Here is a 27,404-nt window from a genome sequence, read left to right on the forward strand (position 1 = left end):
ATGGGTCTCAATCAGCACTTTTATTTCTTTAGTGAAACAACAGAATAGAATAGAATAGAATAGAATAGAATAGAATAGAAAATACCAGAATGTACTCCACATAGTAAGGGTAAATTTGACTCTGTGAAACTTTTATTTCAGTTAACGTGTGGGTAAAATATAAATATATTTCCTACCTTGACCACCCTAAAGAACTCAAGCTTAGGGCTAGGGACAGAGCCATGCAGAAAGAGCAGGGAGACAGACACTCTGGGTCCAGAGGACAACTGTTAATGACACAGCCAATACCCACAATCACACTTTGCTCTTCAGACAACTTGATCTTTGGGACTAGACTTTGTACAGAGTAAAACACACAGGAGCACGTGAGTGACACAGGCAATACTCCTGCTTCTAGTGAGGGGGCAAGACATCTACATCTCATGATCAAAGGACCTTTTTATTCTTTTCAAATAAAAGCCTGAATTTGCTCTGGCCTCCAAAAGGGCTCTATTCCCTGGCCCCCATTTCTTTTCAAGAGATGTTCTCTTCCCATGGGGCCAATTTAAATAGCAGCTACCTCACCAGAGCAGCCTTTTCTGTCCCTCGGTAGCCTCTAATACAGTTGTGATGTATAGAACCAGGTTTGTGCAGGCAGGGAACACACGAGACAGAGGACCGCTTGGGTGGCGCTGGCTTGGGTGGTGTTGCTTCACTGGATTTTGGTGACAGCTTCATGGATGGAGGTGGCCACATAATCTAGATTTTTGGTGGTTAAGCCACACATGTTGATCCGACCACTTGGTAGCAGATAGATGTGCTTTTCGTTGATCAGATATTCAACCTGCTTGGCTGTTGAAAACCAAGAGACATATAATCAGAGCAGTAGGAATCCTTTGAGCAACAGAAGTCCAGAAATTCCATTACAGTGACACTCCTTCTTTCCCCCCAACACAGAAGCAAAACAACAGGAGCCATTTTGTCCAGTTAACACAGTGAGAAATACTCGCAATAGATTCTGGAAACTACTCTTATGAGCTAACTTTTCTTTTTTTGGCCACACCTATGGCATATGGAAGTTGCCAGGGATTGAACCCGTACCACAGCAGCAACTCAAGCCACTGCAATGACAATGTAGGATACTTAACCCACTGCACCACAAGGGAACTCCCCAAGCTAACATTCTAATCCCCAGAAAGTTTAACATGGCTCCTCCCGAAGGGAATTTTAATCCGGGACTACCTGTCACCCAAACCTTGGAGGTTACATTCTCCAGGACACCCTATCAACTCAACCAAACCCACAAACTTAAGAACATTCCATTGATATGAAAAACTAGTTATGATGTGCTTTGTTTATCTCTTCCTTCACCTGTATTTGCTGAACTCTGAATACCTAGAGCAGCTTCCCTTGGCTATTGCATTTTCACAGTACATGGTACAAAGTCCCACAATGAGAGTTGCTGGGTAAATGCTGCAGGTGTGAACCAGCAGGCTGAAAAACTACAGAGGCCTCTCGGGGCTGGCGCATCTCAGCCCTCATTTACTCCCACGCAGGAGGGCTTTCCCCCAAGTTTGCAGAAACACTCAGTATGAAATGGGAAGGGACTGCCGGTACTCCCTTTCTGCCACAATCCCTACAGCTTTTTTTGCTTTATCACAAAGCCATCAGAGAATTTTAGCTGATTTTTCCCCCTTGTTGTTAGCACCCTTTAAGATACCGTCAGTTTGCGAGAATGGGAGAATAATAATTGTTATGAACTGAATGTTTGTGTCCCTCCAAAAGACATGTGTTGAAACCCTAATTCCCCCAATGACCCAATGTGATGGTATTAGAAGGTAGAGCCTTTGGCAGGTCATTAGGTTCCGATGAGGTCATGAGGGGAAGCACATGTCATGGAGTAATGCCCTTATAAGAGGCGATCCAAGAGCTTGCTGTGTGTGAGCTCTCTCCAACCCTTCTTTTTTTTGGCCACACTCACGGCATGCAGAAGGTCCCATGCCAGGGGTCAAACCTGTGCCATAGCAGCAACCCAAGCCACTCCAGAGACAATGCCGGATCTTTAACCCAATGTGCCATAAGAGAACTCCTCTCCCCTTCTCTTTCTCTCTCTCCTGCTCCAAACCTCACCTCCATGTGAGGATACAGCAAGAAGACAGCCATTTGCAAGCTAGGAAGAGAGCCCCCCGATTTCAGACTCCCTAGCCTCTAGAACTGTGAGAAATAAATCTCTGTTGTCCACGCCACCCGGTCTATGGCATTTCATTATAGCAGCCCAAGCCGACTAAGATGGTAATAAAATCATAATCATCAGAGAAGCAAACACGATGTGTCAGGCAGTGTCCTAAGCACATTATATTAGTTCAGTTAATCTTGCTCATGATCGTGGCACCTCCATTTTACAGATGGCAGAGATGGGAGTTAAATGACCTTCCCAAGGTCACCCAGCTAGTCAGTGGTGGATCTGAGATTTGAAGGCAGGCAGTGTAACTCCCGGGTCTAAGCTCTTAGCCAGGAGACCACGCTGCCTTTGTATGAAAGTGAAAAACCTAGGCCCTGTACTCAGGGGTACCCATGGGCCCTTCAAACAAAGCCACCTTTTGGGTAGCCTTGACCAGCTTTAATTGTGTGAATTATAGCCATCCAAGGTGATAGCACCTAACCTCACACACCAACAGAGCCATGGGCACAGCACATTTGTAAAGCCTTGCCCCAGAGGCAGATGCTGGGTTTACAGGGCTCCCGCCCTGCTTTTTGAAACAGAAATGAAACTTCTCTACTTTTGTGGGGGAGGGAGCATCACCATTGAGAAGCTGGTCAAAGTTAGGGATTCTTTCCCTAGAAAAAAAGCCAATATACACATACACAATTTTTAAAATGTCATTTCAGGAATGAAAGCCCCTGTTCTGATAGACAGGCTGTAGTAAAGGAAGTACTGTAACATGAGAATTGTAGAAACTAGATGGTGGGCACATGGGATTCACTGTACAATTCCTCCGACTTTTCTGTATGTTTAAAATTTCTCCTAATATTGAGAAAAAAAAGAAAAAAGTCTCTTTTTAAAAAGGGTAAATGATACCAAGTTCTAAAAAAATAACTCTGTTATAAGCTCAGGCCTATTCATACCATTTGTCTACTCAAAACTAACATCCTACTCTGGAGAGCGGGACCATCTGGAAATTTTATGGGAAGACATCCCCACCTTGTGAGCTTTGAGAATATTACTCCTCAACACCATTTCCATTACACTTAATATCTTAGCAATTGTACAAGGATGATCTTTCTTAATCAAGTGAGCTAATCCCCCACTCCAGAATCGTGAGGACACCTATGGCTAACTGAGCTGTCCCTTTATCTTCTTGGGCAACCTATTTTGCCCTGAAGTATCTACAATATGCAATCTCTACCACCTTTCTTTTGGCTTTTTCTGAGCCCATTTCAAACAGGCACTCTGATGGCCCCAGTTTATAGTCCTCCCGGCACCTCTGATGTTCCACTTGTGACCTAAAGGCACGCATCTGTGTCCACAGCCAGACAGAAGATCCACATGCAAGTGAGTGGTCATATCTGCACTATGCCACCAGTGGGTTTGGGTTGAGGTGCTTGTGAATTACTTTTCTTGTTTTGCTTTTTAGGGCCGAAAGTGTGGCTGGCATATGGGAGTTCCCAGGCTGGAGGTCAAATCGGAGCTACAGCTGCCCGCCTCCACAGCCACCACGAAGTGGGATCTGAGCGTCATCTGTGACCTGCACCACAGGTCACAGCAACGCCGGATCTTTTAAACCCGCTGAGCAAGGCCAGGGATCGAACCCGCATCCTCATGGATCCTAGTCGGGTTTGTTATCACTGAGTCATGATGGGAACTCTGGGAATTACTTATTAAATGAATCAATGCTCTATCATCAGAAGGAATGGCCTATCATTGATATGCCCTACAGACAGCTGACCAAGATCGTGCATGGCTGCCTGCTAGACTTTCAATTGGTTTTTAATTCCAACTACTAATCTTAAGTTTTTATTTATGAAATTAAGAGAGAATGTTGTAACCTCTTTGAAGGTAATGCTTGGAGACTAGGAAAGACCTGTTAAGAAATTAGATCCCCAGAGTTACCTTAGTGGCTCAGCAGTTAATGAACCCGGATCCATGAGGATGTGGGTTCGATCCCTGGCCTCACTCAGTGGGTTAAGGACCCTGTGTTGCTGTAAGCTGTGGTGTAGATCACAGACATGGCTCAGATTCCACATTGCTTTGGCTGTGGCGTAGGCCAGTGGCTGTAGTTCTGATTCAACCCCTAGCCTGGGAACTTCGATATGCTGCAAGTGCGGCCCTAAAAACTAAAGCAAAAAAAAAAGAAAGAAAAGAAATGAGATCCTTGGATAATCGTACATAATATTTATAATTAAGATTAGGGAGAAACCAGAAGGTACCTTAACACTTAAAAAAGATGTTTCATAAATCAAGGCTCCAAAGTATAAATCCTGTTATTTCCCAGCTGGCTTTGTGGCCAGGGTGGGTAGACCACAACCACGCTGAGACCCCAGGGGCCCAGGAGATAGGTGGGACACACTGAGGAAATCTAACTTGCTCTGGTCCAAAGTGATGGCTGACCAAATGGGTGACAGCTAAGGGAGCCAAGCCCCAGAACACCAACAGAGGAGTGCTGTGTCCAACGGCGAGCGTTCGAGGCGGGGGCTACTTACGGTTCAACCCAGTGAAGCTGAACATTCCAATCTGGTCCGTGATGTGGTTCCAGGTTCCAGGGGTCTTGAGGGCTTCTAATCGTGCCCTAAGCTCAGATCTCATGCTCAGAATGCGGTCAGCCATTGTCTTCACGTTACCTGTCCTGAGAGGACAGCAGTATGAGTACCAAGCAGACAGGGGAGATGGGACGAAAACACATACATTTTAAAAATGTAATTTGATCTCTAAGCTGAAAATGGGATCGCGACCTGCCTATTAGGCTATTTGGATGCCTGGACGGGTGATAAGGAGATCAGAGAGACTGACTGACTGGGCAGAAGGAAAGGACTACACGAACTGATGGAGTTTGTGTCTTGGCTCTACCGGCTGTAACACCATTTACATTTAACTCAGACTTCACCTAGGTGCTGACTGAGACAGGAAAATATATTTTATCACTCCTAATCAAGGAGAGATTGCAGATTTGGCTATTACACAAAAATTCTGTTTCAAAATAAGATAAAATTGGAGTTCCCCTTGTGGTGCAGCAGAAATGAATCCGACTAGTATCGATGAAGATGTGGCTTCGATCCCTGGTCTCATCAGTGGGTTAAAGGATCCGGCGTTGCTGTGAGCCGTGGTGTAGGTCACAGACGCGGCTTGGATCCTACGTTGCTGTGGCTATGGTGTAGGCCAGTAGCTGTAGCTGATTCACCCCCTAGCCTGGGAACTTCCATATGCTGCGAGTGCAGCCCTAAAAAGCTAAGAAAAAATAATAATAATAATTAAATAAAATATATACAAATTAGATAAGAATGAAGAGACCCAAATTGTTGCACTAACTTGAGGTTGACTATTCTATCAGAAATTTCTCCCTGTATTTCCTAACTTTCAGGGGAGGAAGCCAGGGGTGGGATGGGGTGGGGGGGGAGTGGGGGAAACTCCATTCACCGAGTGCACACCCAGTGTTGTGTTACACACGTGTGTAGGTGCCAGTCCTATTTTATAGAAATATCTGACACTCAAAGAGGTTCAAGTGGTTTTGTCCTGCCTCTGCCAAAATAAAACAGACAGTTAAATGTAATGCGACAATCGCTGCTCTGTATCCCCACCCCTCGACCACCGGGCGTTGAACCCCTTACCATTCATGAAAGAGCTCAGGGTCAGAGAGCGTACGGGCCACGATTCTCGCTCCCTGAGCAGGGGGATTGGACCACGTCACTCGCACGATCTTCTCCATCTGGGAAAGGACTCGCAGGATGCTATCGGGTTCTTTTGCAACCACGGTCAGGTTCCCCACGCGCTCATCTAAAAAAAGGGATGAGAATCAGCCTTGGGGTTCCGGTGGGGTTGGGTGGGGCAGCTGGGCTGTAACTCAGGAGAGCACTCACTGTAGAGCCCGAAGTTCTTGGAGAAGGACTGGGCACAGAAGAGCTCGAACCCTTCAGACACAAAATAGCGAATGGCCCAGGCGTCTTTTTCTAGGTTGCCAGATGCGAAGCCCTGATAGGCTGAGTCAAAGAAGGGGAACAGAAACCGGCGCTGCGAGGAAGGAAAGTGAGTCAGGCAGGAAATCCTCCTGGAACCGACCTCAGACATGGCCTTCCTTCCCCAGTGGGTGCCTGGAAGGAATTGCTCGCCCTGTTGGCTTCTCCTGCCTTTCCTTTCTGCATCCAACTCCACTTTACACTTGTTTGTCTGTACACTTGTTTCTCTGTTCACCTACGTACCAACCAACAAATCGAAACTTTATTTTTTTAAAGCATATGGTCCTAAAGTGTCAGGATGCTGCTTTGCCAACAGGATGTATCTGATGATGTTACTCTGTGACCTCAAAGATTGCCAGGGGCTCCACATGGTCCTCGGAATAAAGTCTGAGGCCTCAGCACAGGACCTGGCCTCCCATTTACCTCTCAAGCCTCATCGTTCACACTCCCCTCACCGCTGGAACTCTAGCACATACCAAGAATTACTTTCCTTTCCTCAAATGGACCATGACCTTTGCCTTGGGCTTTGGACCGTGCGCTTCCCTCTGCAGAGAACATTCCTTCCCTTCCAGCCCCCACCTGTCCTCCTCCTTCAATTCCCAACATGGAAATCACTTCTTCCAGGAAGGCTTCTTCTTCACCCTTCCCAACACACACACACTCCCCAAAGTCTGGGCTATGTGCCCCACAGCACCCTTCAACACAGCAGTCTTGTGTAGAAGACTGTACATGGGTGTCTCTCCAGGCATGTTCAAGGGTGGGACCACCTCTGCTTTGCTCACCATTGTGTTCCCAGGGTGCCCAGTGCATAATAGTTTATCAAGAAGTACTCTATAAACACATTAATGAGAATATATACACCTTGAAGAGGTCCTGTCTCGTGGCACAGCAGAAACCAATCTGACTAGCATCCATGAGGATGCAGGTTCAATCCCTGGCCTTGATCAGTGGGTTAAGGATCCAGCGTTGCCATGAGCTATGGTGTAGGTCCCAGTTACGGCTCAGATCTGGCATTGCTGTGGCTGTGGTGTAAGCCGGCAGCTGTAGCTCTGATTGGACCCCTAGCCTGGGAACCTCCATATGCTGTGGGTGCAGCCCTAAAAAGCAAAAAAAAAAAATAAATAAATAAAAAAAAAAAAAGAAAGAATATATACCTCGAGCTAGAAAATTCCAATGTGGGAGTTCCCATCGTGGTACAGCGGAAAAAAAATCCGACTAGGAACCATGAGGTTGCGGGTTCGATCCCTGGCCTCGCTCACTGGGTTAAGGATCTGGTGTTGCCATGAGCTGTGGAAGGACGCAGACATGGCTTGGATCCCGCGTTACTGTGGCTGTGGTGTAGGCTGGCAGCTACAGCTCCGATTTGACCCCTAACCTGGGAACCTCCATATGCCACGGGTACAGCCCTAAAAAGGCAAAAAAGAAGGAAGTTCCAATGTAGAAAGTTATCCCAAAGAAATAATAAAAGGAGGCTTATTACATAAGTTGTTCACAAGAGTAAGAAACCTGAGCTCTAAATGTTCACTAATCAATCTGTAATATGACATAACCACGCATGGAAAACAACACTACAAAACATTTTGAATGACATGCTAAGGAGTTCAAATGAAAGACAAAGCACATGACAAAACCGTACAGGTGTAATGATCCCGTCTTTGTAAAATAAATACATGTATGTGTATAACTCACTTAAAAACATTTTTTTAAAAGAAAAGAGCCTGACATTCTATATATGGAAATATTAACAGTGGCTTTCTTTGGGGAATAGAATGTGTAAGTTACCACTTAGTTCCTTCTTAGGGCTTTTGTCCATTTTCCAAATTCTTCAGCAATAGGCACTGCTTTTGAATACATCAACCATTAATATACACGCTATTAAAAGATTCTCTGAAAAGGTGGTTACCTTCATGACAGAGGCGATCTGCTTCCACTGCTCTGGAGTTGGGTCGGTCCCTGTCGGGTTGTGGGCACAGGCGTGGAGGACAAAGATGGAGAACTCAGGAGCGTTCTGAGGAGAAGGAGGCTCTGTCAGCTCTGGGGCCAGCAGGGACATGGGGGGACAGGGGCACAGAGGATGGGTACTCCCGCCTTATGTGCCATGTCAGAAACCTGCCATCTGCTTTGAGCAGGGTGTCTCGGACTCTCAACTTATCAACTGATCCAAAGACTTCTTCCTGCTCCTCCCGACCCCACAGCATTCTGTTTAGTTTTTCTTCTAATCACCCACCTCCAGATCACTCAGGAAACCCTGGAGATCAAGTCCTCTCTTCTCGGTATCCCAATAGCGATAGGACCGAATGTCTTTGAATCCAGCAGTAGTGAAGACTCCATTGTGATTTTCTGCAGACAAAGGGGTAACACGTTAAATGTTCTACAAACACATGGAGACACAAATGGAAAAGACACAAGTCAACTTCCAGGGTCCTCGCAGGCGTAACATCCCTAGGAGACGTGGCAGTGAGGGGTTAAGATTGGGAGGAAGGACTGTAACAGGAACAAGCTTGACCTGTCGTAGCCATGCTGACAAACATCCTACTACAGAGGGACCGCCCTCCTCTAGGAAGGTTCAACTTGCACTAAAACACAAGGTCAACAAGAGTCTAGTGGAAAAGTATTCCTAATCTGAATTTGAGCATCAGGTTACTCATGTGCTGCTATAAGCCACTGTTCAAGCCACTCCCAAATGTCAGCTGACCCAGGGCTGGGTTACATTTTTCGTGTAAACAGTGAGACTCCTGAGGATATTTCCACCGGCTTCTCAGTTTCTCCCCTCATCACAGCTACTGGACTCACCCCAGGTTGGTGAGGATACGTAGACAGGCGTGTCTTTGTTGTTTGTTCCATTGTACCATCGTGCTAAGAACTCAGCTCCAATTCGAAGTGCACCCGTTCCCCCCAAAGACTGCACCCCTCCCACCTGAAAGAGAAGAAACAGGGTCACTAGTTATTTCATGGAGGTCAGATAAATTAGGGAGAATACGGTAATGACAAGCATTGCCTTTGGGCCTGCTCCACGCTAAGCCCTTTAAATGTGTCATCTCTATAAAACATCATAACTACACGAAGCAGTATTATTTGCCCAGGACTACAAATAAGGAAACTGAGGTTAAGAAGTGAGGCACTTTGCTCAAAGTTACCAGCTACTGAGCAGTAAGACCAGGTCTTTACCCAGGAAGTTTGGGCAAGTCTGACCCCTGAGGGCACGTCCCTCTGAACAAAGAAGTAGAGGATGTACCCAGGCCACATTAGAGTGTACCCTGCAAGGCAAACCTACCCCTTTGCACCCATCTCAAGACCAAAACTGCCCTCCAATAGAAGACTGTAAAATAATGTCCCAAGCTTGCCATCAATATCAATCTGAAAAGCCCCTTCTCACTGATATAACAAAGGCTTGTTAATTCTTAGACATGTTTTAATTCGAGTCTCCATTGTGGATCAGTGGTAACAAACCCGACCAGTATCCACGAGGATTCAGGCCATCCCTGGCCTGGCCTCGCTAAGTGGGTTGGGTGTGTAGGTCAAAGACGAGGCTCAGATCCTGTGTTGCTGTGGCCGTGATGCAGGCTGGTGGCTGCAGCTCTGACTGGACCCCTAGCCTGGGAGTTTCCATATGCCGCAGGTGTGGCCCTAAAAAAGCAAAAAAAAAAAAAAAAAAAAAAAAAAAGTTTTAACAAAACAAAGGTGACATGCAAATAATACATTCCTCTCCTGAAGCCTCTTAAAATGGCCTCACCTAAAGTGCTATGTTTTACCCGTTACAGAATACCTTCACACAGCTTATTGATCTTCACATAGTCCTGTAAAGTAAGTTCCAGATTCCTAATTTACAGATGAAGAAACTGATTTAGAGAAGTGGCTTGCCAAAGGATTCACAGCTGGTGAGTGGCAGAGCTGAACATAAATTCAGGCCTTCTCGCTGGAGATCTAGTCATGAAGCCCTACCTCTGTTGTTCTGCCTAAACATCTTTAATTTTGCCCTTTCACAATTCTAATTAGATTTTAGCATAACTCTTTCAGTAGAGAAATGTCATAAATTATGTGTTGCTTAATATGTCTAAAGGAGAAAGAAAGAAACAGATCACATGAGAAAGTCTAACTCCTGGGCATATATCTGGACAAAACTGTAATTCAAAAAGATACATGTACCCCTATGCTCACAGCAGCACTATTCACAATAGCCAAGACATGGCAACAACCTAAATGTCCATCGACAGATGAATGGATTTAAGATGTGGTACATAATATACAATGGAATATTTACTCAGCCATAAAAAAGAACAAAACAATGCCATTTGCAGCAACATGGATGCAACAAGAGATTCTCATACTAAGTGAAATAAGTCAGAAAGAGAAAGACAAATACCATATGATATTTGAGAATAGACTTGTGGTTGCCAAGGGGGAGGGGAGAGAGAGTTGGGATGGACTGGGAGTTTGGGATTAGCAGATGAAAACTATTACCTCCTGGGATAGACCATGATGGAAAAGAATATAAAAAAAGAATATATATATATATGACTGAATCACTTTGCTGTACAGCAGAAATTTGCACACTGTAAATCAACTATACTTTAATAATAATAATACTAAAGTCTATCTAAAAGGAAGGACATATACCAATGTAATAACAGCAGCAACTTCTAAGGAGGGGCCTAAGATGTGGGAAAAGTGGTCAAAGGGTTAAAAGTTGTCTTTTAAAAATATGGAGATGGGAGTTCCCATTATGGTGTAAAAATATGGAGATGGGAGTTCCCATTATGCAGCAGAAGCGAATCTGACTAGTATCCATGAGGATGCTGGTTTGATCCCTGGCCTTGCTCAGTGGGTCAAGGATCTAACATTGCCATGAGCTGTGGTATATGTTGCAGTCACAGACACAACTTGGATCTGGTGTTGCTGTGGCGTAAGCCACCAGCTATAGCTCCAACTCAATCCCTACCTGGCAACTTCCATATGCCGCACCTGTGGCCCTAAAAACCAAAAAAAAAAAAAGAATGAGGAGTTTCTGCTGTGGCACAGTGGGTTAAGCATCCCATTGCACTGGCTCAGGCTGCTGCAGACACACAGGTTCAATCCCTGACCCTGCACAGTTAAAGGATCTAGCATTGCCACAGCTACAGTATAGCATCAGCTTGGATTCAGTCCCTGACTCGGGAACTTCCATATACTGTGAGTGCAGCCATTAAAAAAAAAGAAGAAAGAAAAACTAAAGGTAAGGAAAATGTATTTATGCATTACTAGGAATATTTTTAAATAATTAAAAACCTATATTTAGATGTCTGGGATCTGCTATAAGTAATTCAGCTTTGGCAGGAAGATGGGGGAATATACAAGAATGACCAATTACAAATTGTTGTTGAAGCCAAGTGATGGATACATGGGGGTTTGTTCATCACACTGTTTTATCTACTTTTGTATATATTTGAAAATTTTCACAATAAAAAGGTTAAAAAAAAAAACCTTCCCAGACAAAGAAGAAACGCTTCCAAAATCTTTTTTTACAGAACAAACATAACACCAATGCTGAAAGATGACAACCGAAAAAGAGACCTCTTTCATGAATATTGATACTAACTTTCCAAATAAATGTTAGTAAACAGTATGATTTCAACTGCACATTTAAAAATATCCTTTTGGACAAGTAAATCATCTGATGAATGCATGATTATTAGAAATACAGAAGTGAGTCAGTTTTCCTGGGTCTCTCCCATGTATACATAATGTTCAACTTTGATTTTCTCCTGTTTAAAAAAAAAAATATATATATATATATTTATATATCTCACATTTGTCATCGTGTTAGAGGAAATGATCACCCAAATGATCATCCCAACAGGTGAGAAAAGTACAGCTTCTTCTGATACAAATGCTCAGTGAAACAAGAAACAATAGAGATTAGATTCAGCCACAAAGAATAAGTCGGCTTCATGATGAATTCTGAATCATGAGAAGAAATACACTTAAGCCAGAAACAAGGCAATGAGACCAATTATCACCACTACTATCCCCCCGGCCCTGCCCTCACCACCCACTGCTCTATCCGAGCATCTGTGAAAGGACACTGTTGAAACGTGGAACAGAAGCAAAGCTTAGGGTTCTCTGGTGGCTCAGAGGGTTAAGGATCCAGCGTTGTCACTGCTGTGCTGCAGGTTGGATCCCTGGCCTGAGAACTTTCACCCTCCATGCACATGGAAAACAAAAGAAGCAAAGTTGACTGATAGGGAAATGAGGAACTGAGCACAGCTGCCATTGGCTGCAGAGAGAGGAAAAGGCAGTGGGGCTGCAGAGGAAAAGGTCATTGCGGGTCAGATGTGGTTCTTCACTGCAAGCCCCCTGCCCCAGCACTGGTCCCTTCCCATTCCTTTTTTTTTTTTTTTTTTGTCTTTTTGTCTTTTCTAGGGCCACACCTGTGGCATATGGAGGTTCCCAGGCTAGGGGTCTTATGGGAGCTATAGCTGCCGGTCTATGCAAGAGTCACAGAAATGCCAGATCTGAACTGTGACCTATACCACAGCTCACAGCAATGCTGCATCCTTAACCCACTGAGCGAGGCCAGGGATCGAACCCGCAACCTCATGGTTCCTAGTCGGATCCATTAACCACTGAGCCACAACGGGAACTCCCCTTCCCATTACTTTAAAGGTTTGGCCTTCACATTGTGATCTACCTGGATTCTTTATGCAAACTGCTACCAAGGTGATATAACCCAAATGTGCATTTGTCTTTCATGGATTTGTCACCAGCTAAGCTGAACGTCAACTTTATTCATTACTTTACATTTCAAACACCTCAGCAATTTGTATAGGAACGTTGATACTTCCTACATGAGTGAACACAGTTTCCCTTGAACAAGGTTTTAAGTCATCAGTGGATATGTGACAGGTACACGTGGTTATCAGTGAAGACATTGCCAGGCATAGTTTTTCACTTTCTGTGTTCAGCTTTTAACTCCACCCCTTCTCCCCCTCTCCAGAAAGCCAAATTCATTCATTAAAAGAACTCAGAAAGTCAGTAGACTAAATTGAAAATGTGTTTGGAAAAAATAAACCCACTTACCTACATTAACTAATCCCTGATATTCATGATGTATCTGACACGTGACATATCAAACTCTCAAGAAATAAGCATTCCCTCTAAAAATATATTGTACACCAGATGGCTTTGGTGAAACACAGCTTGCTCTATACCATATCAGCAACCAGCAGAAACAAATTCTTGGTGAATCAATAATATGTCAATTTGGTCATTTTGTGAACTGATTTTTGGCAAATTGCTCTAAAGGCCAAGAAAGGCCTATATTTAGGATGAAGGGGGAAAAAATCATAACAGCAAAGGAAATAAGTACAAACTTCAAAGGGAGCCAGGCCACTGGGCCTGGGTGGCTAAACAGGGCTTTCCAGAACGAAGGAAACCTAGTAAGACTCAGTGAGAAGCTATGCCAGTACACAATCCACTCCCAACTTAATCACGCTGCCTGAGGAAATCCCTGTCGGGCTGTCTGTCTAAGATCACAATTTGCTGATGTGATGACTTCACTGTGAGCAGCAGAACTGGATGCTGCAGGTGCCAAGGCTAGGAGGCACTGATCTGGGTGTCCCCAAGCAATTCACATAGTATCTGGCACACGGCACTAAATAAACCTAAAATAAGCAAAGACAGTGTTGAAAAGGTGAAAGCCACAGAGAAAGCCCCAAGTTTCCCAGAGGTGTTGGTCCAAGCAGGAAACTAGGGCACCCTCTCATGGCCCACAAGCCCTCCTACCTACAGTGGTTCAGTAATTTAAGAAGTTGAAATGTTACCAGGCAGGAGATGAAAAACGGACATTTGGCCTGGATCCTAAGATGTGAAAATAGAGAAGCAGTAGGAGGCACTGACCGTCTTAGATCTCCTCAAAATGGCTGATGGACCTGGTAATGTTAAATCTTGAGAAGAAAAATTGAGTTCCTGTCGTGGCTCAGCGGAAACGAATCTGACTAGGAACCATGAGGTTGCGGGTTCGATCCCTGGCCTCACTCAGTGGGTTAAGGATCCAGCGTTGCTGTGAGCTGTGGTGTAGGTTGAAGACGTGGCTCGGATCTGGTATTGCTGTGGCTGTGACATAGGCTGGCAGTTGTAGCTCTGATTCCACCCCTAGCCTGGGAACCTCCATGTGCCACGGGTGCAGGCCTAAAAAGACAAGAAACAAAACAAAATCCAAGGGAAGACATGATTACTGTTTGTTTTCTAGTTCATTCTTTCATTCATGCCTCACCTTCAAGTTTTGGCTCAAATGTCATTTCTATTTCTACCCTAGTTCAAACTGAATCTGCTCTTCCGCTCTCAGAACTCCTAATATGCCTTTTCCTGCTCCATTTTTGTAGCATTTATCACCTCTCGATGTACTATCGTGTTCCTCTTTATTATGGCTATAGTCGATCTCTCCTCACACAAAACTGTAAGCCGAGCAGAGGATCCAGGGTGTTTTGGTCACCGTCGTGCTCCAGCATCTACAACAGCACCTACCCCTAGTAGTGAGCAGTCTGGTGACTGAACAAATGAGTGAATTCAAACATCTGAGATCTCTGAGGTACCAGGGAGGAGCTAAATGCTGAAGATTTTCTAGACAACTTAGGAAGCCATCATCCCTGCCCTGGAGGAAGCTATGGTCTTATGGGAGAGACAGACTCACAAAACTGTACATTAAACACAGTAAGTACTGCCATTCCCAAGCAGTACACAGTCCCATGATGACTCAGAGGACCCGAACAACCAGCTCTGCCTGAGGAACTCAGAATATAGCATGGAACTGAGCTTTGGGCCCTGAAGGACTTGGAGGTGGGGCCCGGGGAGTCATAGAAGCGACGGGGGCAGTCCTAGCAGAGGGAATGGCTGAGGCAAAGGCGCCAAGTCATGATAGCACCTGATGGGTCTAGAAAACAGCAGGCTCTTAGGACAGCAGGACCCTGGGGGTATCGGACCAAGAGTAACCGAAAGAATAGGATGAAGCTTGGCTACAAAACATGCTGCATTCCCTGTTCGGCATCTGGATTTTTTTTTTTTTTTTTTTTTTTGCCTTTTCTAGGGCTGCTTCCCATGGCATATGGAGGTTCCCAGGCTAGGGGTCTAATTGGAGCCGGAGCCACCAGCCTACACCAGAGCCAAAGCAACTCGGGATCCGAGCTGTGTCTGCAACCTACACCACAACTCATGGCAATGCCAGATCCTTAACCCACTGAGCAAGGCCAGGGATCGAACCCACAACCTCATGGTTCCTAGTCGGATTCATTGACCACTGCGCCATGACGGGAACTCTGGCATCTGGATTTTTACCCTGTAGATAGTGGAGGAGCTACTGTGTGTGTGTGAGAGGGGAAGCAGGTGACACAATTAGTTGTTGTTTTTTTTTTTTTTCTTGCTGAGGAAGATCATTCTAGCTGTACTATGCAGAATGACTCAAAAGAGGAAGAGACCAGAAGCAAGAGGCTATTATAAGAATCTAAATGAGATGATAGTGGGCTGAACTAAGAGAGTAGCCTGGACGGTCCAGAGAAAGAGAAAAGGCTCAGTACCAACTGGTACCTAGGGAGTTGTAGATGCCAAGAGAGTATCCTAAACCATTTTAAAAAGAAGGAGGAAAAGTAGAAGAAGAAGAAGAAGAAGAAAGTAAAAGTCTTCAAATATTTAGATGGCCACCAAGACTGCCATTTAAATTTGTTCCAAGATTAAAAAAAAAAAACACAACACTAAGGATGCTGATGAACTACACTAAGAGGGAGGGCTCTGTTCCCCAAGCAACAGCCCCAAGTCTCAGCACTAAGTGATCAAAATGGGTAGCACTGGGCAGAGGAACAAGCATCTATCTGCCGACAGAGTTATTAAGTGTATAAAGAATGTACAGTCTTAGAGGAAGCTCCCCAACATAGAATCTGTTTTCACTTATCAACAATGGAATTCCAACTAATTTATCAACAGCATCTCAGAGGATCACCCCCAGTTGCCACAATTCCCCACTCTCAAACTTCACCAGGACTCCCCTCTCCTGCTATGGAAACCCTAGATTTTCAAAGCAGCTTCTCCATGCCACCCCTAATCTCTAAAAGTCTACCATTTCTACCTGTATTCCTGTGGTTCCTTGAGGCAAGCCAGTCACAGTCTCTCATACCAATCCAGACAAAACCCTCATCAAGTTAATTACTTACCTAATCACTGATCTAAGTTCCAAGACCTTCACTCAGAGACTCTCTGTCTCCTGATACACGTGAGAATGTGCCCGTGTGCAACCTCCATTCTACCTGCCGCTCTTCTTATCAGGGCATCTGGGTAACCGCATAGGAATAAATCAGTGCCTCCAAGATGTGGTTCCTTTCATGCAATGAAGGCTACTCTGCTGGGCTGACGCTGGTCCAGCAGGGCAAGAAAGGTAGGTGGTTTCAATTGCACAATACCTGACTGGATTACTGCCAAAACTTGAGCTCTTTCCTCTCCTGTTCATCCAACCAGGTTCATCTTCTTCAAACACTCTTATTGGGTAACTCCTCTGCTCAGACCTTCAAGGAACAAATACCCCTCGCTTTTTCTTCCCCTGTGCTTTGTGGTTCTCAATCTTGGCTAAACTTTGGAATCACATGGGGAGCTTTTAAAATCTACCCATGAAGGGAAGGGAATTGGTGGGAAAGGCAGTAAAAGGGCAGAACAGGGGGGTGCCTTCCACGATCCTGATTTAACAGGCCGGGTATGGGGTCCGGCTATTAGCATGTTTTTAAAACCTCCCAGGTGATACTAATGTACAGTCAGAGTTGAGAGCCAGTGTCCTGGCCTCATCCCCTAAGGTTCAGCTCAAGTCCCATCAGTCTCTCTGAATTCCTACAACAGTGATAATCTCTCTCATACCACTTCCTGCCACATACAGCCTCTCCCCAAATGTGCTCTTCTTCCATGTGTCTCTGGTTATATGTAGTCATATTATACTAGGAGGTATACTAGGAAGCACTTAAGTGAGAGAAGTTAAGATCAAGGCCAGAAGAACCATAGAGCAGAACTGACAGGATCTTCAGAGAACATCTAGACTCTTGAACTTTCAGGGGCCAGAGGTCCCTTCAAAAAATCTAATAAAAGCATGAACCTTCTCTCCAGAAATACACATACACACAGAATTATTTCAGGGAGTTCAGAAGCCCCTTAAATGATCCCCTATGCAACTGCTCCTAATGGAACCATGAACATAAACCAGTCTTTCTCTAACGTGTAGATGTGATGTAGAGACTGGTGGGGCAAATGATTTGCCTTTGGTCAAAGTCCTGGCAGAGCTGGGTCCAGACCCTAATCTCTTGATCATTCCATTAAATTCCCTTGCCTTAGCATGTCCACGGACTGCTTTGAACCCAGAAACTAAAATATGACCACCTCGTGGGCAAAAGTGGATACTGAAGAAGCCCTGCTTTATTTATTTATTTATTTACTTAAGGCTGCACCCTCGACACAAGGATGTTCCCAGGCTAGGGGTTGAATCGGAGCCACAGCAATGTGGGATCCCAGCTGCACCTGTGACTTACACCACAGCTCACGGTAATGCCGGATTCCTAACACTGAGCGAGGCCAGGGATCGAACCCACAGCCTTATGATTCCTAGTCGGATTCGTTTCCACTGCGCCATGATGGGAACTCCATGAAGGCCTGCTTTAAATGAAAGCATGTCATTTGCACCATCAGATTCCTGAGGTCACACTAAAATCTTATTCATCGACAGTTCAACAGACATAACATTTAAGATTTTAAAACAAATTTCTGTAGTTCCCTTGTGGCACAGTGGGTTAAGGATCCAGCATTGTCACTGCAGCAGCTCAGGTCACTGCTATGGGACAGGTTTGATCCCTGGCCCAGGAACTTCCGCTAGCTGCAGGCATGCCCCACTCCCCACCCCCTTACAAAGAAAAATATAAAACAAATTTTTAACCTCTTTTTGTCCTCACAGTTTCTAAAGAGAAAAGAGGTCCTCACCCCAAACTCACCCGCTTCTCCTGAAGAGCTGGGCTGTCATCTCCAAGGGCAAGGCGGGAAGCACAGGTCCGGAACTCTGCCAGGCCCAGGATGGGCAGGTACTCGTGGTTTAGGCTGCTGTCATTAGCAATCCTCTGCTCCACCTTCCTCACGACCGGCAAAACCCAGGGCTGGCAATCATCGGTGCGATAAGCTGGGACATGGGAAAGAGACATACAACGGAGGAGTCTTAGGCTTTGTTCAAGGAAGAGTTTGGAACTGTGAACAGGGAGAGTTCTACCACCTTCCAATCAAAACTGTCAGGGAGAAGTTCCAGCTGTGGCTCAGCGGAAATGAATCTGACTAGGATCCATGAGGATGCAGTTTGATCCTTGGCCTCGCTCAGGGGGTTAAGGATCTGGCATTGCTGTGAGCTGTGCGGTAGGTCATGGACATGGCTCGGATCTGGCGTTGCTGTGGCTGTGGTGTAGGTCACAGCTCCAATTCAACCCCTAGGCTGGGAACCTCCATATGCTACGGGTGTGGCCCTAAAAAAAAGACAAAAAAACAAAAAACCTGTTAGGAAAGTTAAAGTTCATTCAGTTACTGACCGCCTGCTTTGCGCCAGGCACCGGGCTAGGTGCTCGTCAGGCAAAAGGATAGATATGGTTCCTACCCTGATGGAAATCACAGCTCCTAAGTATGTGACCTCTAAGTAGAATGCTGAAATGAAAATGGGACATCACAGAGCTTGACTGAATGAGACAGTGCAGGCAAGGCACTTCCGCAAAGGAAAAATACCTAACAAATGCTATGTCAATGTTACAAATGCTATGCCAAAGTTGCTAGGGCACTGAGGTCTCTAGAGCCCCTGGCCTGGCAACTGCCCCAAGAAAAAGGCTCAGTGCTACTTCAGATGAATGCTGCGTCTTCAAACATAAACATGGAGGGGGTGGGGGGCGGAAGGAGGCCCACCTCCTCCTCTTGTCCTATAAGAAAGAAATGGGACAATGGTGAGCAAACACCCTTGACTGAATATTCCAACAACTGGTTACACAATCATCCAACAACCAATTTAAACACATCTTTGTCCTCTTGCTGTTCTGCCATCAGCCAGTGTTTACCATTTTGACTGTTCCTATCATTCGCTTCCTCTGCTTCACATTCGTATTGATCTAAATTTACCTATTTCATATATTTACTCTTGATTACAACAAATTTCTAAGCATTTCTTCTACACTAAAAATAATTTTAGTCTACTTTGAGTTATCCTATCCCCGATTTTTTTTTCCCCCTATACTACCCTATAGTCATTTTGAGATTATAAGCTTAAAAGGGCAGCTGCGGAGTTCCCATTGTGGCACAGTGGTTAATGAATCTGACTAGAAACCATGAGGTTGTGGGTTCGATCCCTGCCCTTGCTCAGTGGGTTAAGGATCTGGCGTTGCCATGAGCTGTGGTGTAGGTTGCAGACGTGGCTCAGATCCCGAGTTCCTGTGGCTCTGGCGTAGGCTGGCAGTTACAGCTCTGACTGGACCCCTCCATATGCTGTGGGAGCAGCCCAAGAAATGGCAAAAAGACCCCAAAAAAAAAAGGGCAGCTGCTTTGGGCTTACATCCAAGCCAGTGACCTGAGTAGGATTCCTTACAGAGGTCATCTGCTCCTGCTGGAATGTTTAGGACTCCAATAAGCCTATGCTTTGGCAAGTGATTGTGTAACTGAAAAACTTTAAGTAATTCTTATCTTGTTGATTTCTGCCCAGTATTAATCCCTGACTTTTTTTTTTGTTTTAAGTCACTTTTTAGGGTTTTTGATGCTGTTTACTGAACAACACATGTTGACTGTAGAAAATTTAGAAAAACACAGAAAGAAAATAATAAACACGATTAACATGTAATTCCAGCAGTCAAAGATACGGAGTATGAAAATTTTGATATACAACCTTCTAAGCTCTATTTTCCCTGAGTATATATTTCTTTATAAAATATATATCATTTTATGTATAGGAGTTTCAACATGCTTTTTTCCATTTATCACATGTATATTGTGACTATCTTCATCATCAACTATTTTTATCTGTGCACACAGAGTGTCTTTGTTCTTTTTTAGAGCTGCATAATTGATAGACACACCATAATTTGAATTGCCTGTTGATGGACATTTGAGTTGTTTCTAATCTCTGGCTGTTAGAAAGCAATACTTCAGGCAACCTTGTCCATGTGTCATCTTACATGTTTCACTGATCTCCATTTTATTTTTTATTTTTATTTTTTTTTTTTTTTTGCTTTTTGCTTTTTAGGCCTGCACCCACGGCATATGGAGGTTCCCAAGCTAGGGGTCGAATTGGAGCTACAGCTGCCGGCCTACACCGCAGCCACAGCAACGCAGGATCCCTAACCCACTGAGCGAGACTAGGGATCGAACCCGAGTCCTCATGGATGCTAGTCAGGTTCATTAACCACTGAGCCACGACAGGAACTCCTGATCTCCATTTTATAACACATGGTCGTATCACAAATTTGGTTAAAACAATTGATTGGAAGAATACTGGTGGCAATCAATGACAAATTTGAAGAATATACTCCCTTTAAATGTAAATGTATTACTTTCAGGCATACTTCGTGTATTTGTAGTTTTGACAAATATATCCACCTTGGCTTTTTTATAGGGGTTTTATCAGTTTACATTCCTATTATGTATAAGAATGTCTGCTGCCCCATAACCTCATCTAGTGAGTGAGTTTTTGCCCATTCGAGAGCACAAAGGCTATCTCAGGGAAGTTTAAATTTATATTTCTCTTATCATGATGCAACTGGGCATTTTTCATATATATGAGCCATTTATAGTATAATTTTAGGGGCTAGACAATATTCTTTTCTATGCATAATTTATTAACTATTTGTGTTACCTTTGATTATTTGCTAATATAAATATTGTTACATCCAGGAGTTCCCGTCGTGGCGCAGTGGTTAGCGAATCCGACTAGGAACCATGAGGTTGCGGGTTCGGTCCCTGGCCTTGCTCAGTGGGTTAACGATCCGGCGTTGCTGTGAGCTGTGGTGTAGGTTGCAGACGCGGCTCGGATCCCACGTTGCTGTGGCTCTGGTGTAGGCCGGTGGCTACAGCTCCGATTCGACCCCTAGCCTGGGAACCTCCAAATGCAGCCCAAAGAAATAGCAAAAAAAACAAAACAAAACAAAAAAAAAACATTGTTACATCCTTACACATATTCCTGAGTGTTTCCTTAGGAAAGATTTCTACATATAAAATTACTAGGTCAAAAGCTAAACAACAAATAAGACTTGATAAGATCATTTTGACTTTGTACCTGTCTTCTATCAACTAATTCTACCCTCAGGGATGTGTCATCTGCAAATCTGATAAGCATATCAAGCTAGCAACAAAAATGTGGACAGAGCTCCGAACTGACATACCACTAACCAACCAACCACCAGTCTCTGGGTTGGTGAATCTGACTCAAAATACAGTCACACCACTCACATCCCACCTACTTTATCAGGAGAGATTTGGTCTGGTTTTTCAAAGAGATGCACATATAACGACTTTCAAGTAATCATTGTCCCTGAAGTAAATCACCCCATCTATGATCACAATGTTACCATTGGTGAAACGATTCTCGGAATTCTTCTCTTGGGATTGTTTTTAGAGGCAACATCTCATTACTTTGAATATCCTCAATGGTCCCAAATCTTTGTCCTTTGAAAGTAAATTTAATTTGGGGGAACAGGACTTGCATCTTGTCCAGCAAAGCAGGTGGGTGAATGGACTGGATGATATGAATGGAGAACAGTTATAAAAAGATAGTTTCTTATGTGGGTCTAACGTGCTTTGAATGCTATTCCAAAAGAGAGCTGCCAGAAATCTTTGCGCAATAGCATTATATATGGACCACACCACACAGAGGAGATACTATTTAGAGGTACACGAACATGGGTGTTTATGGAAAAAAATTAGTTCTATTATGCTTCACATCTGTTTTTGGACATTGTATGTATTATATAATTATGCTACATATGTCATATTTATATGTAATTTGTAAATCACATATTATAAATAAAATATGAAAAATAAAGAAAAGGCCATAGTACCACAGTTCTTAACTAGTAACATATGCTCCCTGCAACTAAAAAATCCTATAGCACGACTGGAGGCAGGGAGGTATTGTGTCTGTACTGCGACAAGAGAAACTGCCCAATTGACACTTCTGCTTCCTTCTTTGCTGCTCAGTTCCCCCCAGGTTCAGCTCCAGATTTAGTCCCAGTGCCTTGTCTAACTGCCCTAATGAAGCAGAACTGCAGTTACTCCTGGGTGACTAGAGCAATAACGTCATGCACTATCAACAACCACTATTTCTACTCTCCTGGAGGGGTTTTATTCCTGTTTGTTAGACCCATGAGTTTCTCATTCATTCTTTCATCATCTCACTCATTCAATGGGAAGTTACTGAATCCAGCATGAACCAAGTACTGGCTAGAAGCGATGGATACACAGAGATGGATAAGATAGAACAAGATACTGTCTCTCCTCCAGGAAACAGAGGACACAGGTCCTTTATTCTCCTGTGAGGGGTCAGGAAAGAGTCTAGAGGATGAGGTATGGAAGATAAAAGATAAGACAAGGAAAGAAGGAGTTCCGATTGTGGTGGAGCGGAAACGAATCTGACTAGTATCCATGAGGATATGGATTCAATCCCTGGCCTTGCTCAGTGGGTCGGGGATCCAGCATTGCCATGAGCTGTGGTGTAGGTCGCAGATGTGGCTCGGATCCTGTGTTGCTATGGCTGTGGCATAGGCTGGCAGCTGTAGCTCAGATTGGACCCCTAGCCTGGCAACCTCCACATGCCTTGGGTGCGGCCCTAAAAAGCCAAAAAAAAAATAAAATAAAATACTGAACTTGAGGGGGTTGTACGATGTTTCCAGCAAACTGTAGCACATATGGGTTTGGCGTTCAGGGAAGAAATTCAGGATGGAAGGAAAGATTTAATAATTATAGACATCAACATAGCTGAAGCCATAACGATAAGGATTTACTGAATACTTAGTACACACAGGACACTGTGCTAAATACCTCACATTTTTAAAAACTCTCATTTAGTTCTTCTAACAACTCACCAAATAGCTATAATTATGATCTCTTTTTTAGAGATCTGGAAAACTGAGACAAGAAAAGTTTGCCCTAAATCACAAGGATTCTAAGAGCTAGGCTATCATACTATTAAATTCACGGATCTCTGTGTTTTTTCTAAAGAGCAAGAGATGTCTATGGATACTTTAGTAAAAAATTTAGGAATTCCTGTTGTGGCTCAGTGGTAACAAACCAGACTAGTATCCCTGAGGATGCAGGTTCGATCCCTGGTCTCACTCAGTGGGTTAAGGATCCGGTGTTGCTGTGGCTGTGGTGTGGGCTGGCAGCGGCAGCTCCAATTGGACCCCTAGTCTAGGAACTTCCATATACCTTGGGTGCAGCCCTATAATTAAAAAAAAAATTTTTTTTTAATTAAAAAAAAAAAAAAGAAATGACAGTCTTAGAGGACACTCTCCCCCCAAAAAAAGAGATGTCTAGGGAATGCCAAACCAGTAGGCCCCAGAGGACTGACTGCATGAGGGGCCTTCCTGCAGCTCCACACACCAATGCCCTTCTCTCTGAGGACCAGCTCTGTTACAGGAGTCACACGTGTTTTAGGTGAGTCTAACAGTCTTGATTTCAGGAAGAACATGGAGAATTAGATGATCAAACCATAACCCTTTTTCTCCTAAGTTCTCCACTTCCCCCTCCATTCCCACCTAGGAGCCCACGCAGATGTGCCTCTTTAAAGCTGTTTTCCAACCAGGGTCCTGGGGAGAGGGCCGGGGGTAGGTACTCAGAAGCACCTGACACAGCACATCTGTCCCACAATTTTATTTGAAGATGCTAGGAATCCACATTTACAACAAAAAATATCAAAGCAAGGAGTTCCCATCGTGGTGCAGTGGTTGACGAATCCGACTAGAAACCATGAGGTTGCGGGTTCGGTCCCTGGCCTTGCTTAGTGGGTTAAGGATCCAGCATTGCCGTGAGCTGTGGTGTAGGTTGCAGACGTGGCTCGGATCCCGAGTTGCTGTGGCTCTGGTGTAGGCCGGTGGCTACAGCTCCGATTGGACCCCTAGCCTGGGGGCCTCCATAAGCCACGGGAGTGGCCCAAGAAATGGCAAAAAGACAAAAAAAAAAAAAAAAAAAAACAAAGCAAGCACAGTTTATTTGGAACAAAAGAAAGCCAAGTTTACAGGAGAAAGGGACTGCAGTCTATGGAGAAATGTCTTGCCTCGGGCTGCATCAGGCTGGACTTGTCTCCCCTGCCCTTAAAGTCACTTTCTGAAGCTTTGAGAAGCACTGAAATGGTCAACTCAGAGAAGCGTTATATTTAATGGAGCAAAATGGGATGCTCTGCTGTGTTTAACTATGTGGAAATTATGCAAATAGTCACAGCAAGAAGAAAATCTCTGGGGAGACTATCTCCAAGTAGGAACGAGCTAAGGAGATTAGAGTTGTGTTTATTCTAAATGTCCATCATCACTAGAAGGTGAGCTGAATAATTTCCATTAGGCTTTCTCTTAAATCAGGGAAAAAAAAAAAAAAGTACCTTCCCCAAAGCCAGAGATTAATTACATTTCCTTCACAAAGGATATACTTTGGGATGTGTATAATAAACAGAGCTAGGACATATGAAAGCCATAAAGAGACCTCTTATTCTACTATACTTCAATGAGGCCCTTATCTGAACACCTGTCAGCACAAAAAAAAAAAAAGATGTCACAGGAATCATCAGAAATAACTTTTATATAACAATTTTCATATAATATCATATTTCCCATGAAATTATTCATTTAATTCTCAGTCAACTGATGAGGTCACTAACATTATATCCTATACTGCAGTCATGTAATGTGCTAGTGAATCTTAGAGAAGAATTTTAGAGAGGCGTCATTCCATCCTGGCTCCTTATTTAAGAGATTAAGTCTGGGGATGTTAAATAACACTCCCAAGGTCACCTCACTGGGCTGCAGGCCTGGGCCTGTACCCAGGTCTCCTGGCTCCTCCCACTACAGTGCCCTGGCTCCCTCTGGACCACCTGAAGGTGCCCAAAATAGAGGAGAGGGCAGAGACCCAGGGACCTGAGAGATGTAGCCTGGTACCCCACCCAGCTCTACCATCTATAGTCATATGACCTGGGCCAAAAGGCTTCATCAATCTGGGCTTTGGCCTCCTTATCTCTAAAACAGTAATAGTAATAAACAACCCTCCAAGAGTCTAGCACCAAATGCATAGATCACTGGCTTGTAGTAAAGAGAAAGAATTCCTTGGTTCCAGAAAAACATGACAAAGACACTGTCACGGTTGAAGTGACCACCATCTGGGCTGCAGAGTATGCTTCTGAGCCAATCACTCACTTCTGTCTGGGCTGGCAGGGTGCTTTTTCTCTGCATGAACAATTTATTCTGGAACCAGTGTTAGAAATTATTTTATTTTGCAGTTCTTGAGCTGAAAAATTTCATTAAACATCTTTTATGTGACCCCTCCAAATACCAAAACAAGAGCAATATCTAATACTTATATAACTCCTACTTATGTGTCATACACTGGTCTAAGCACTTTAAAAGCATTTGATCCTCACCAAAACCCTGAAAGACAGTTTAAAGGTAATTGAGACAATAAAACCTGAGGTTTTAAAAAAAATGTATTTAGATTAATATCAATATTAGTTCTTCCTGATAAATGGAGCCCTAAAGACATATTTGGAAGTTTTGGATAGATAAAGAGCTTGAAGAGCGACCATTCCAATTCAATTCAAGGCAATCTTTCAATGTTACTCTATTCTGCTTGTTGCTAAAAACATTACCTTCCCTCTGTGGGTGAAACTATGTAGAACTGGCTTTTTTTAAATGCTTTATTATGGAAAATTTCAAATATATACAAAAATTATAAAAATAATATAATGGATGCCCATGTACCCATTATCCAGCTTTCAACAAACCAAGAACTTTCTAAAGGCTTTCTTCTCACTCATCCCCCATACTCCTTGGTGAAGACTTTAACAGGTCCTATGGACAGACACAGTCACTTGTAAGACACCTAATTCTGAACCTCCTTCTCGCCACTGCGTCTCTGCTACAAAACAGTTCAATTTTCTCTTTTCAAAATTTCTAGTCCTTTTGCTCTAAGTTTGTTCCCTAGCACAGAACATCATCCTATTCACTCTCTTCTCCCTGGCTGGTCTTTGGGTGTTGTTGAGTGTCTGTGTGGCTTCAAACATCCAAATGACAGTGACAGAAATAATACATTCACCAGAGAAGATTAAGATTAGAGTTAAATTTCAGAGGCACTCCAGTCCAAGTCTTTTTCTTAGCAGTAAGGCAAATTGAAGGCCCATGCTCTGACCTATCCAAGGTCCAAGAAAGACAAACAAGAAATAAAGACAAAGATGTGTGCAAAGTGATGCATCGCACTCCTTTTCACCATCTATATTCTTTCCACTCCTTTCACCATCCCTGCCCGTTCCCACCACATTCTTCCCAGATCGTCCCAAAGAGCATTAACGTGTCTCGAAAGAATTTTAGATCTCTATTTTATCACTGCTGATTTTAATCTCCTTGGAGCCAAAACCAAGCCTCAGTCTTTTACAGGGTTTGGTAAAGTGCCTGATTGACACCTGGTAGTCAGTCAAATATTTACCGACCCAGATCAGCGCTCCCTAGGACTACGAGTTCTCCTTTATCCATTCCCCAGCTATCAGGTCTCCAAGCCTGATATCAAACGTTCTATTTTCCCCTCTCTCCTTTCAATCATCCTTTCCCTAGGGAAAGGACGCAGTATAACACACACAATAGAGAATCGGAAAAACTGAGTTTGTGTCCTGATTGCTACACCTTCCTGTGTGTACATAGATACGTCTCCCTTTTTCAAGGACTCCATATGGCCATCTGTAAAATGGGCAGATGGAACCAAGCCTCGTGGATCTTGCCACCTCTCCGACAGAACCAAGGTGGGCCTCGGCATCTCCTACGGTCCCCATAGCCCAAGTTAGGTCCGCTCCACTCCCAGGTTGTTCACACACTTGGGCACTGCATCCTTACCTCCCACTCCTAGGTTGACCTTGCGGGGGTCCGGATCCTCCCGGAAGTCAGCAATGAGCTTAAAGACAAGGACCGGCTGGGCCTGAGGAACCTCGGCAAAGACTGATGGAGGTGCCATAGCTAGAGAGCAGGAGTCGGCCGGGAGCTTTCACCTCGCGCCCGGAGCCGCTC

The 27,404-nt window shown here is 44.2% G+C and overlaps 1 protein-coding gene across 1 annotated transcript; it reads right to left on the minus strand.

Moving 5' to 3' along the window:
* Window positions 1-27,404, minus strand: GOT1 (glutamic-oxaloacetic transaminase 1). Its single transcript, NM_213927.1, is given in 9 exon segments — window positions 1-831; window positions 4,681-4,823; window positions 5,803-5,968; window positions 6,052-6,202; window positions 8,051-8,155; window positions 8,375-8,487; window positions 8,941-9,064; window positions 18,135-18,316; window positions 27,234-27,404. Coding segments are annotated over 9 exon segments (1,242 nt in total). The 5' UTR covers window positions 27,352-27,404; the 3' UTR covers window positions 1-691.

Source organism: Sus scrofa, chromosome 14, assembly GCF_000003025.6.
Source record: "Sus scrofa isolate TJ Tabasco breed Duroc chromosome 14, Sscrofa11.1, whole genome shotgun sequence".
Classification (NCBI taxonomy): Eukaryota; Metazoa; Chordata; class Mammalia; order Artiodactyla; family Suidae; genus Sus; species Sus scrofa.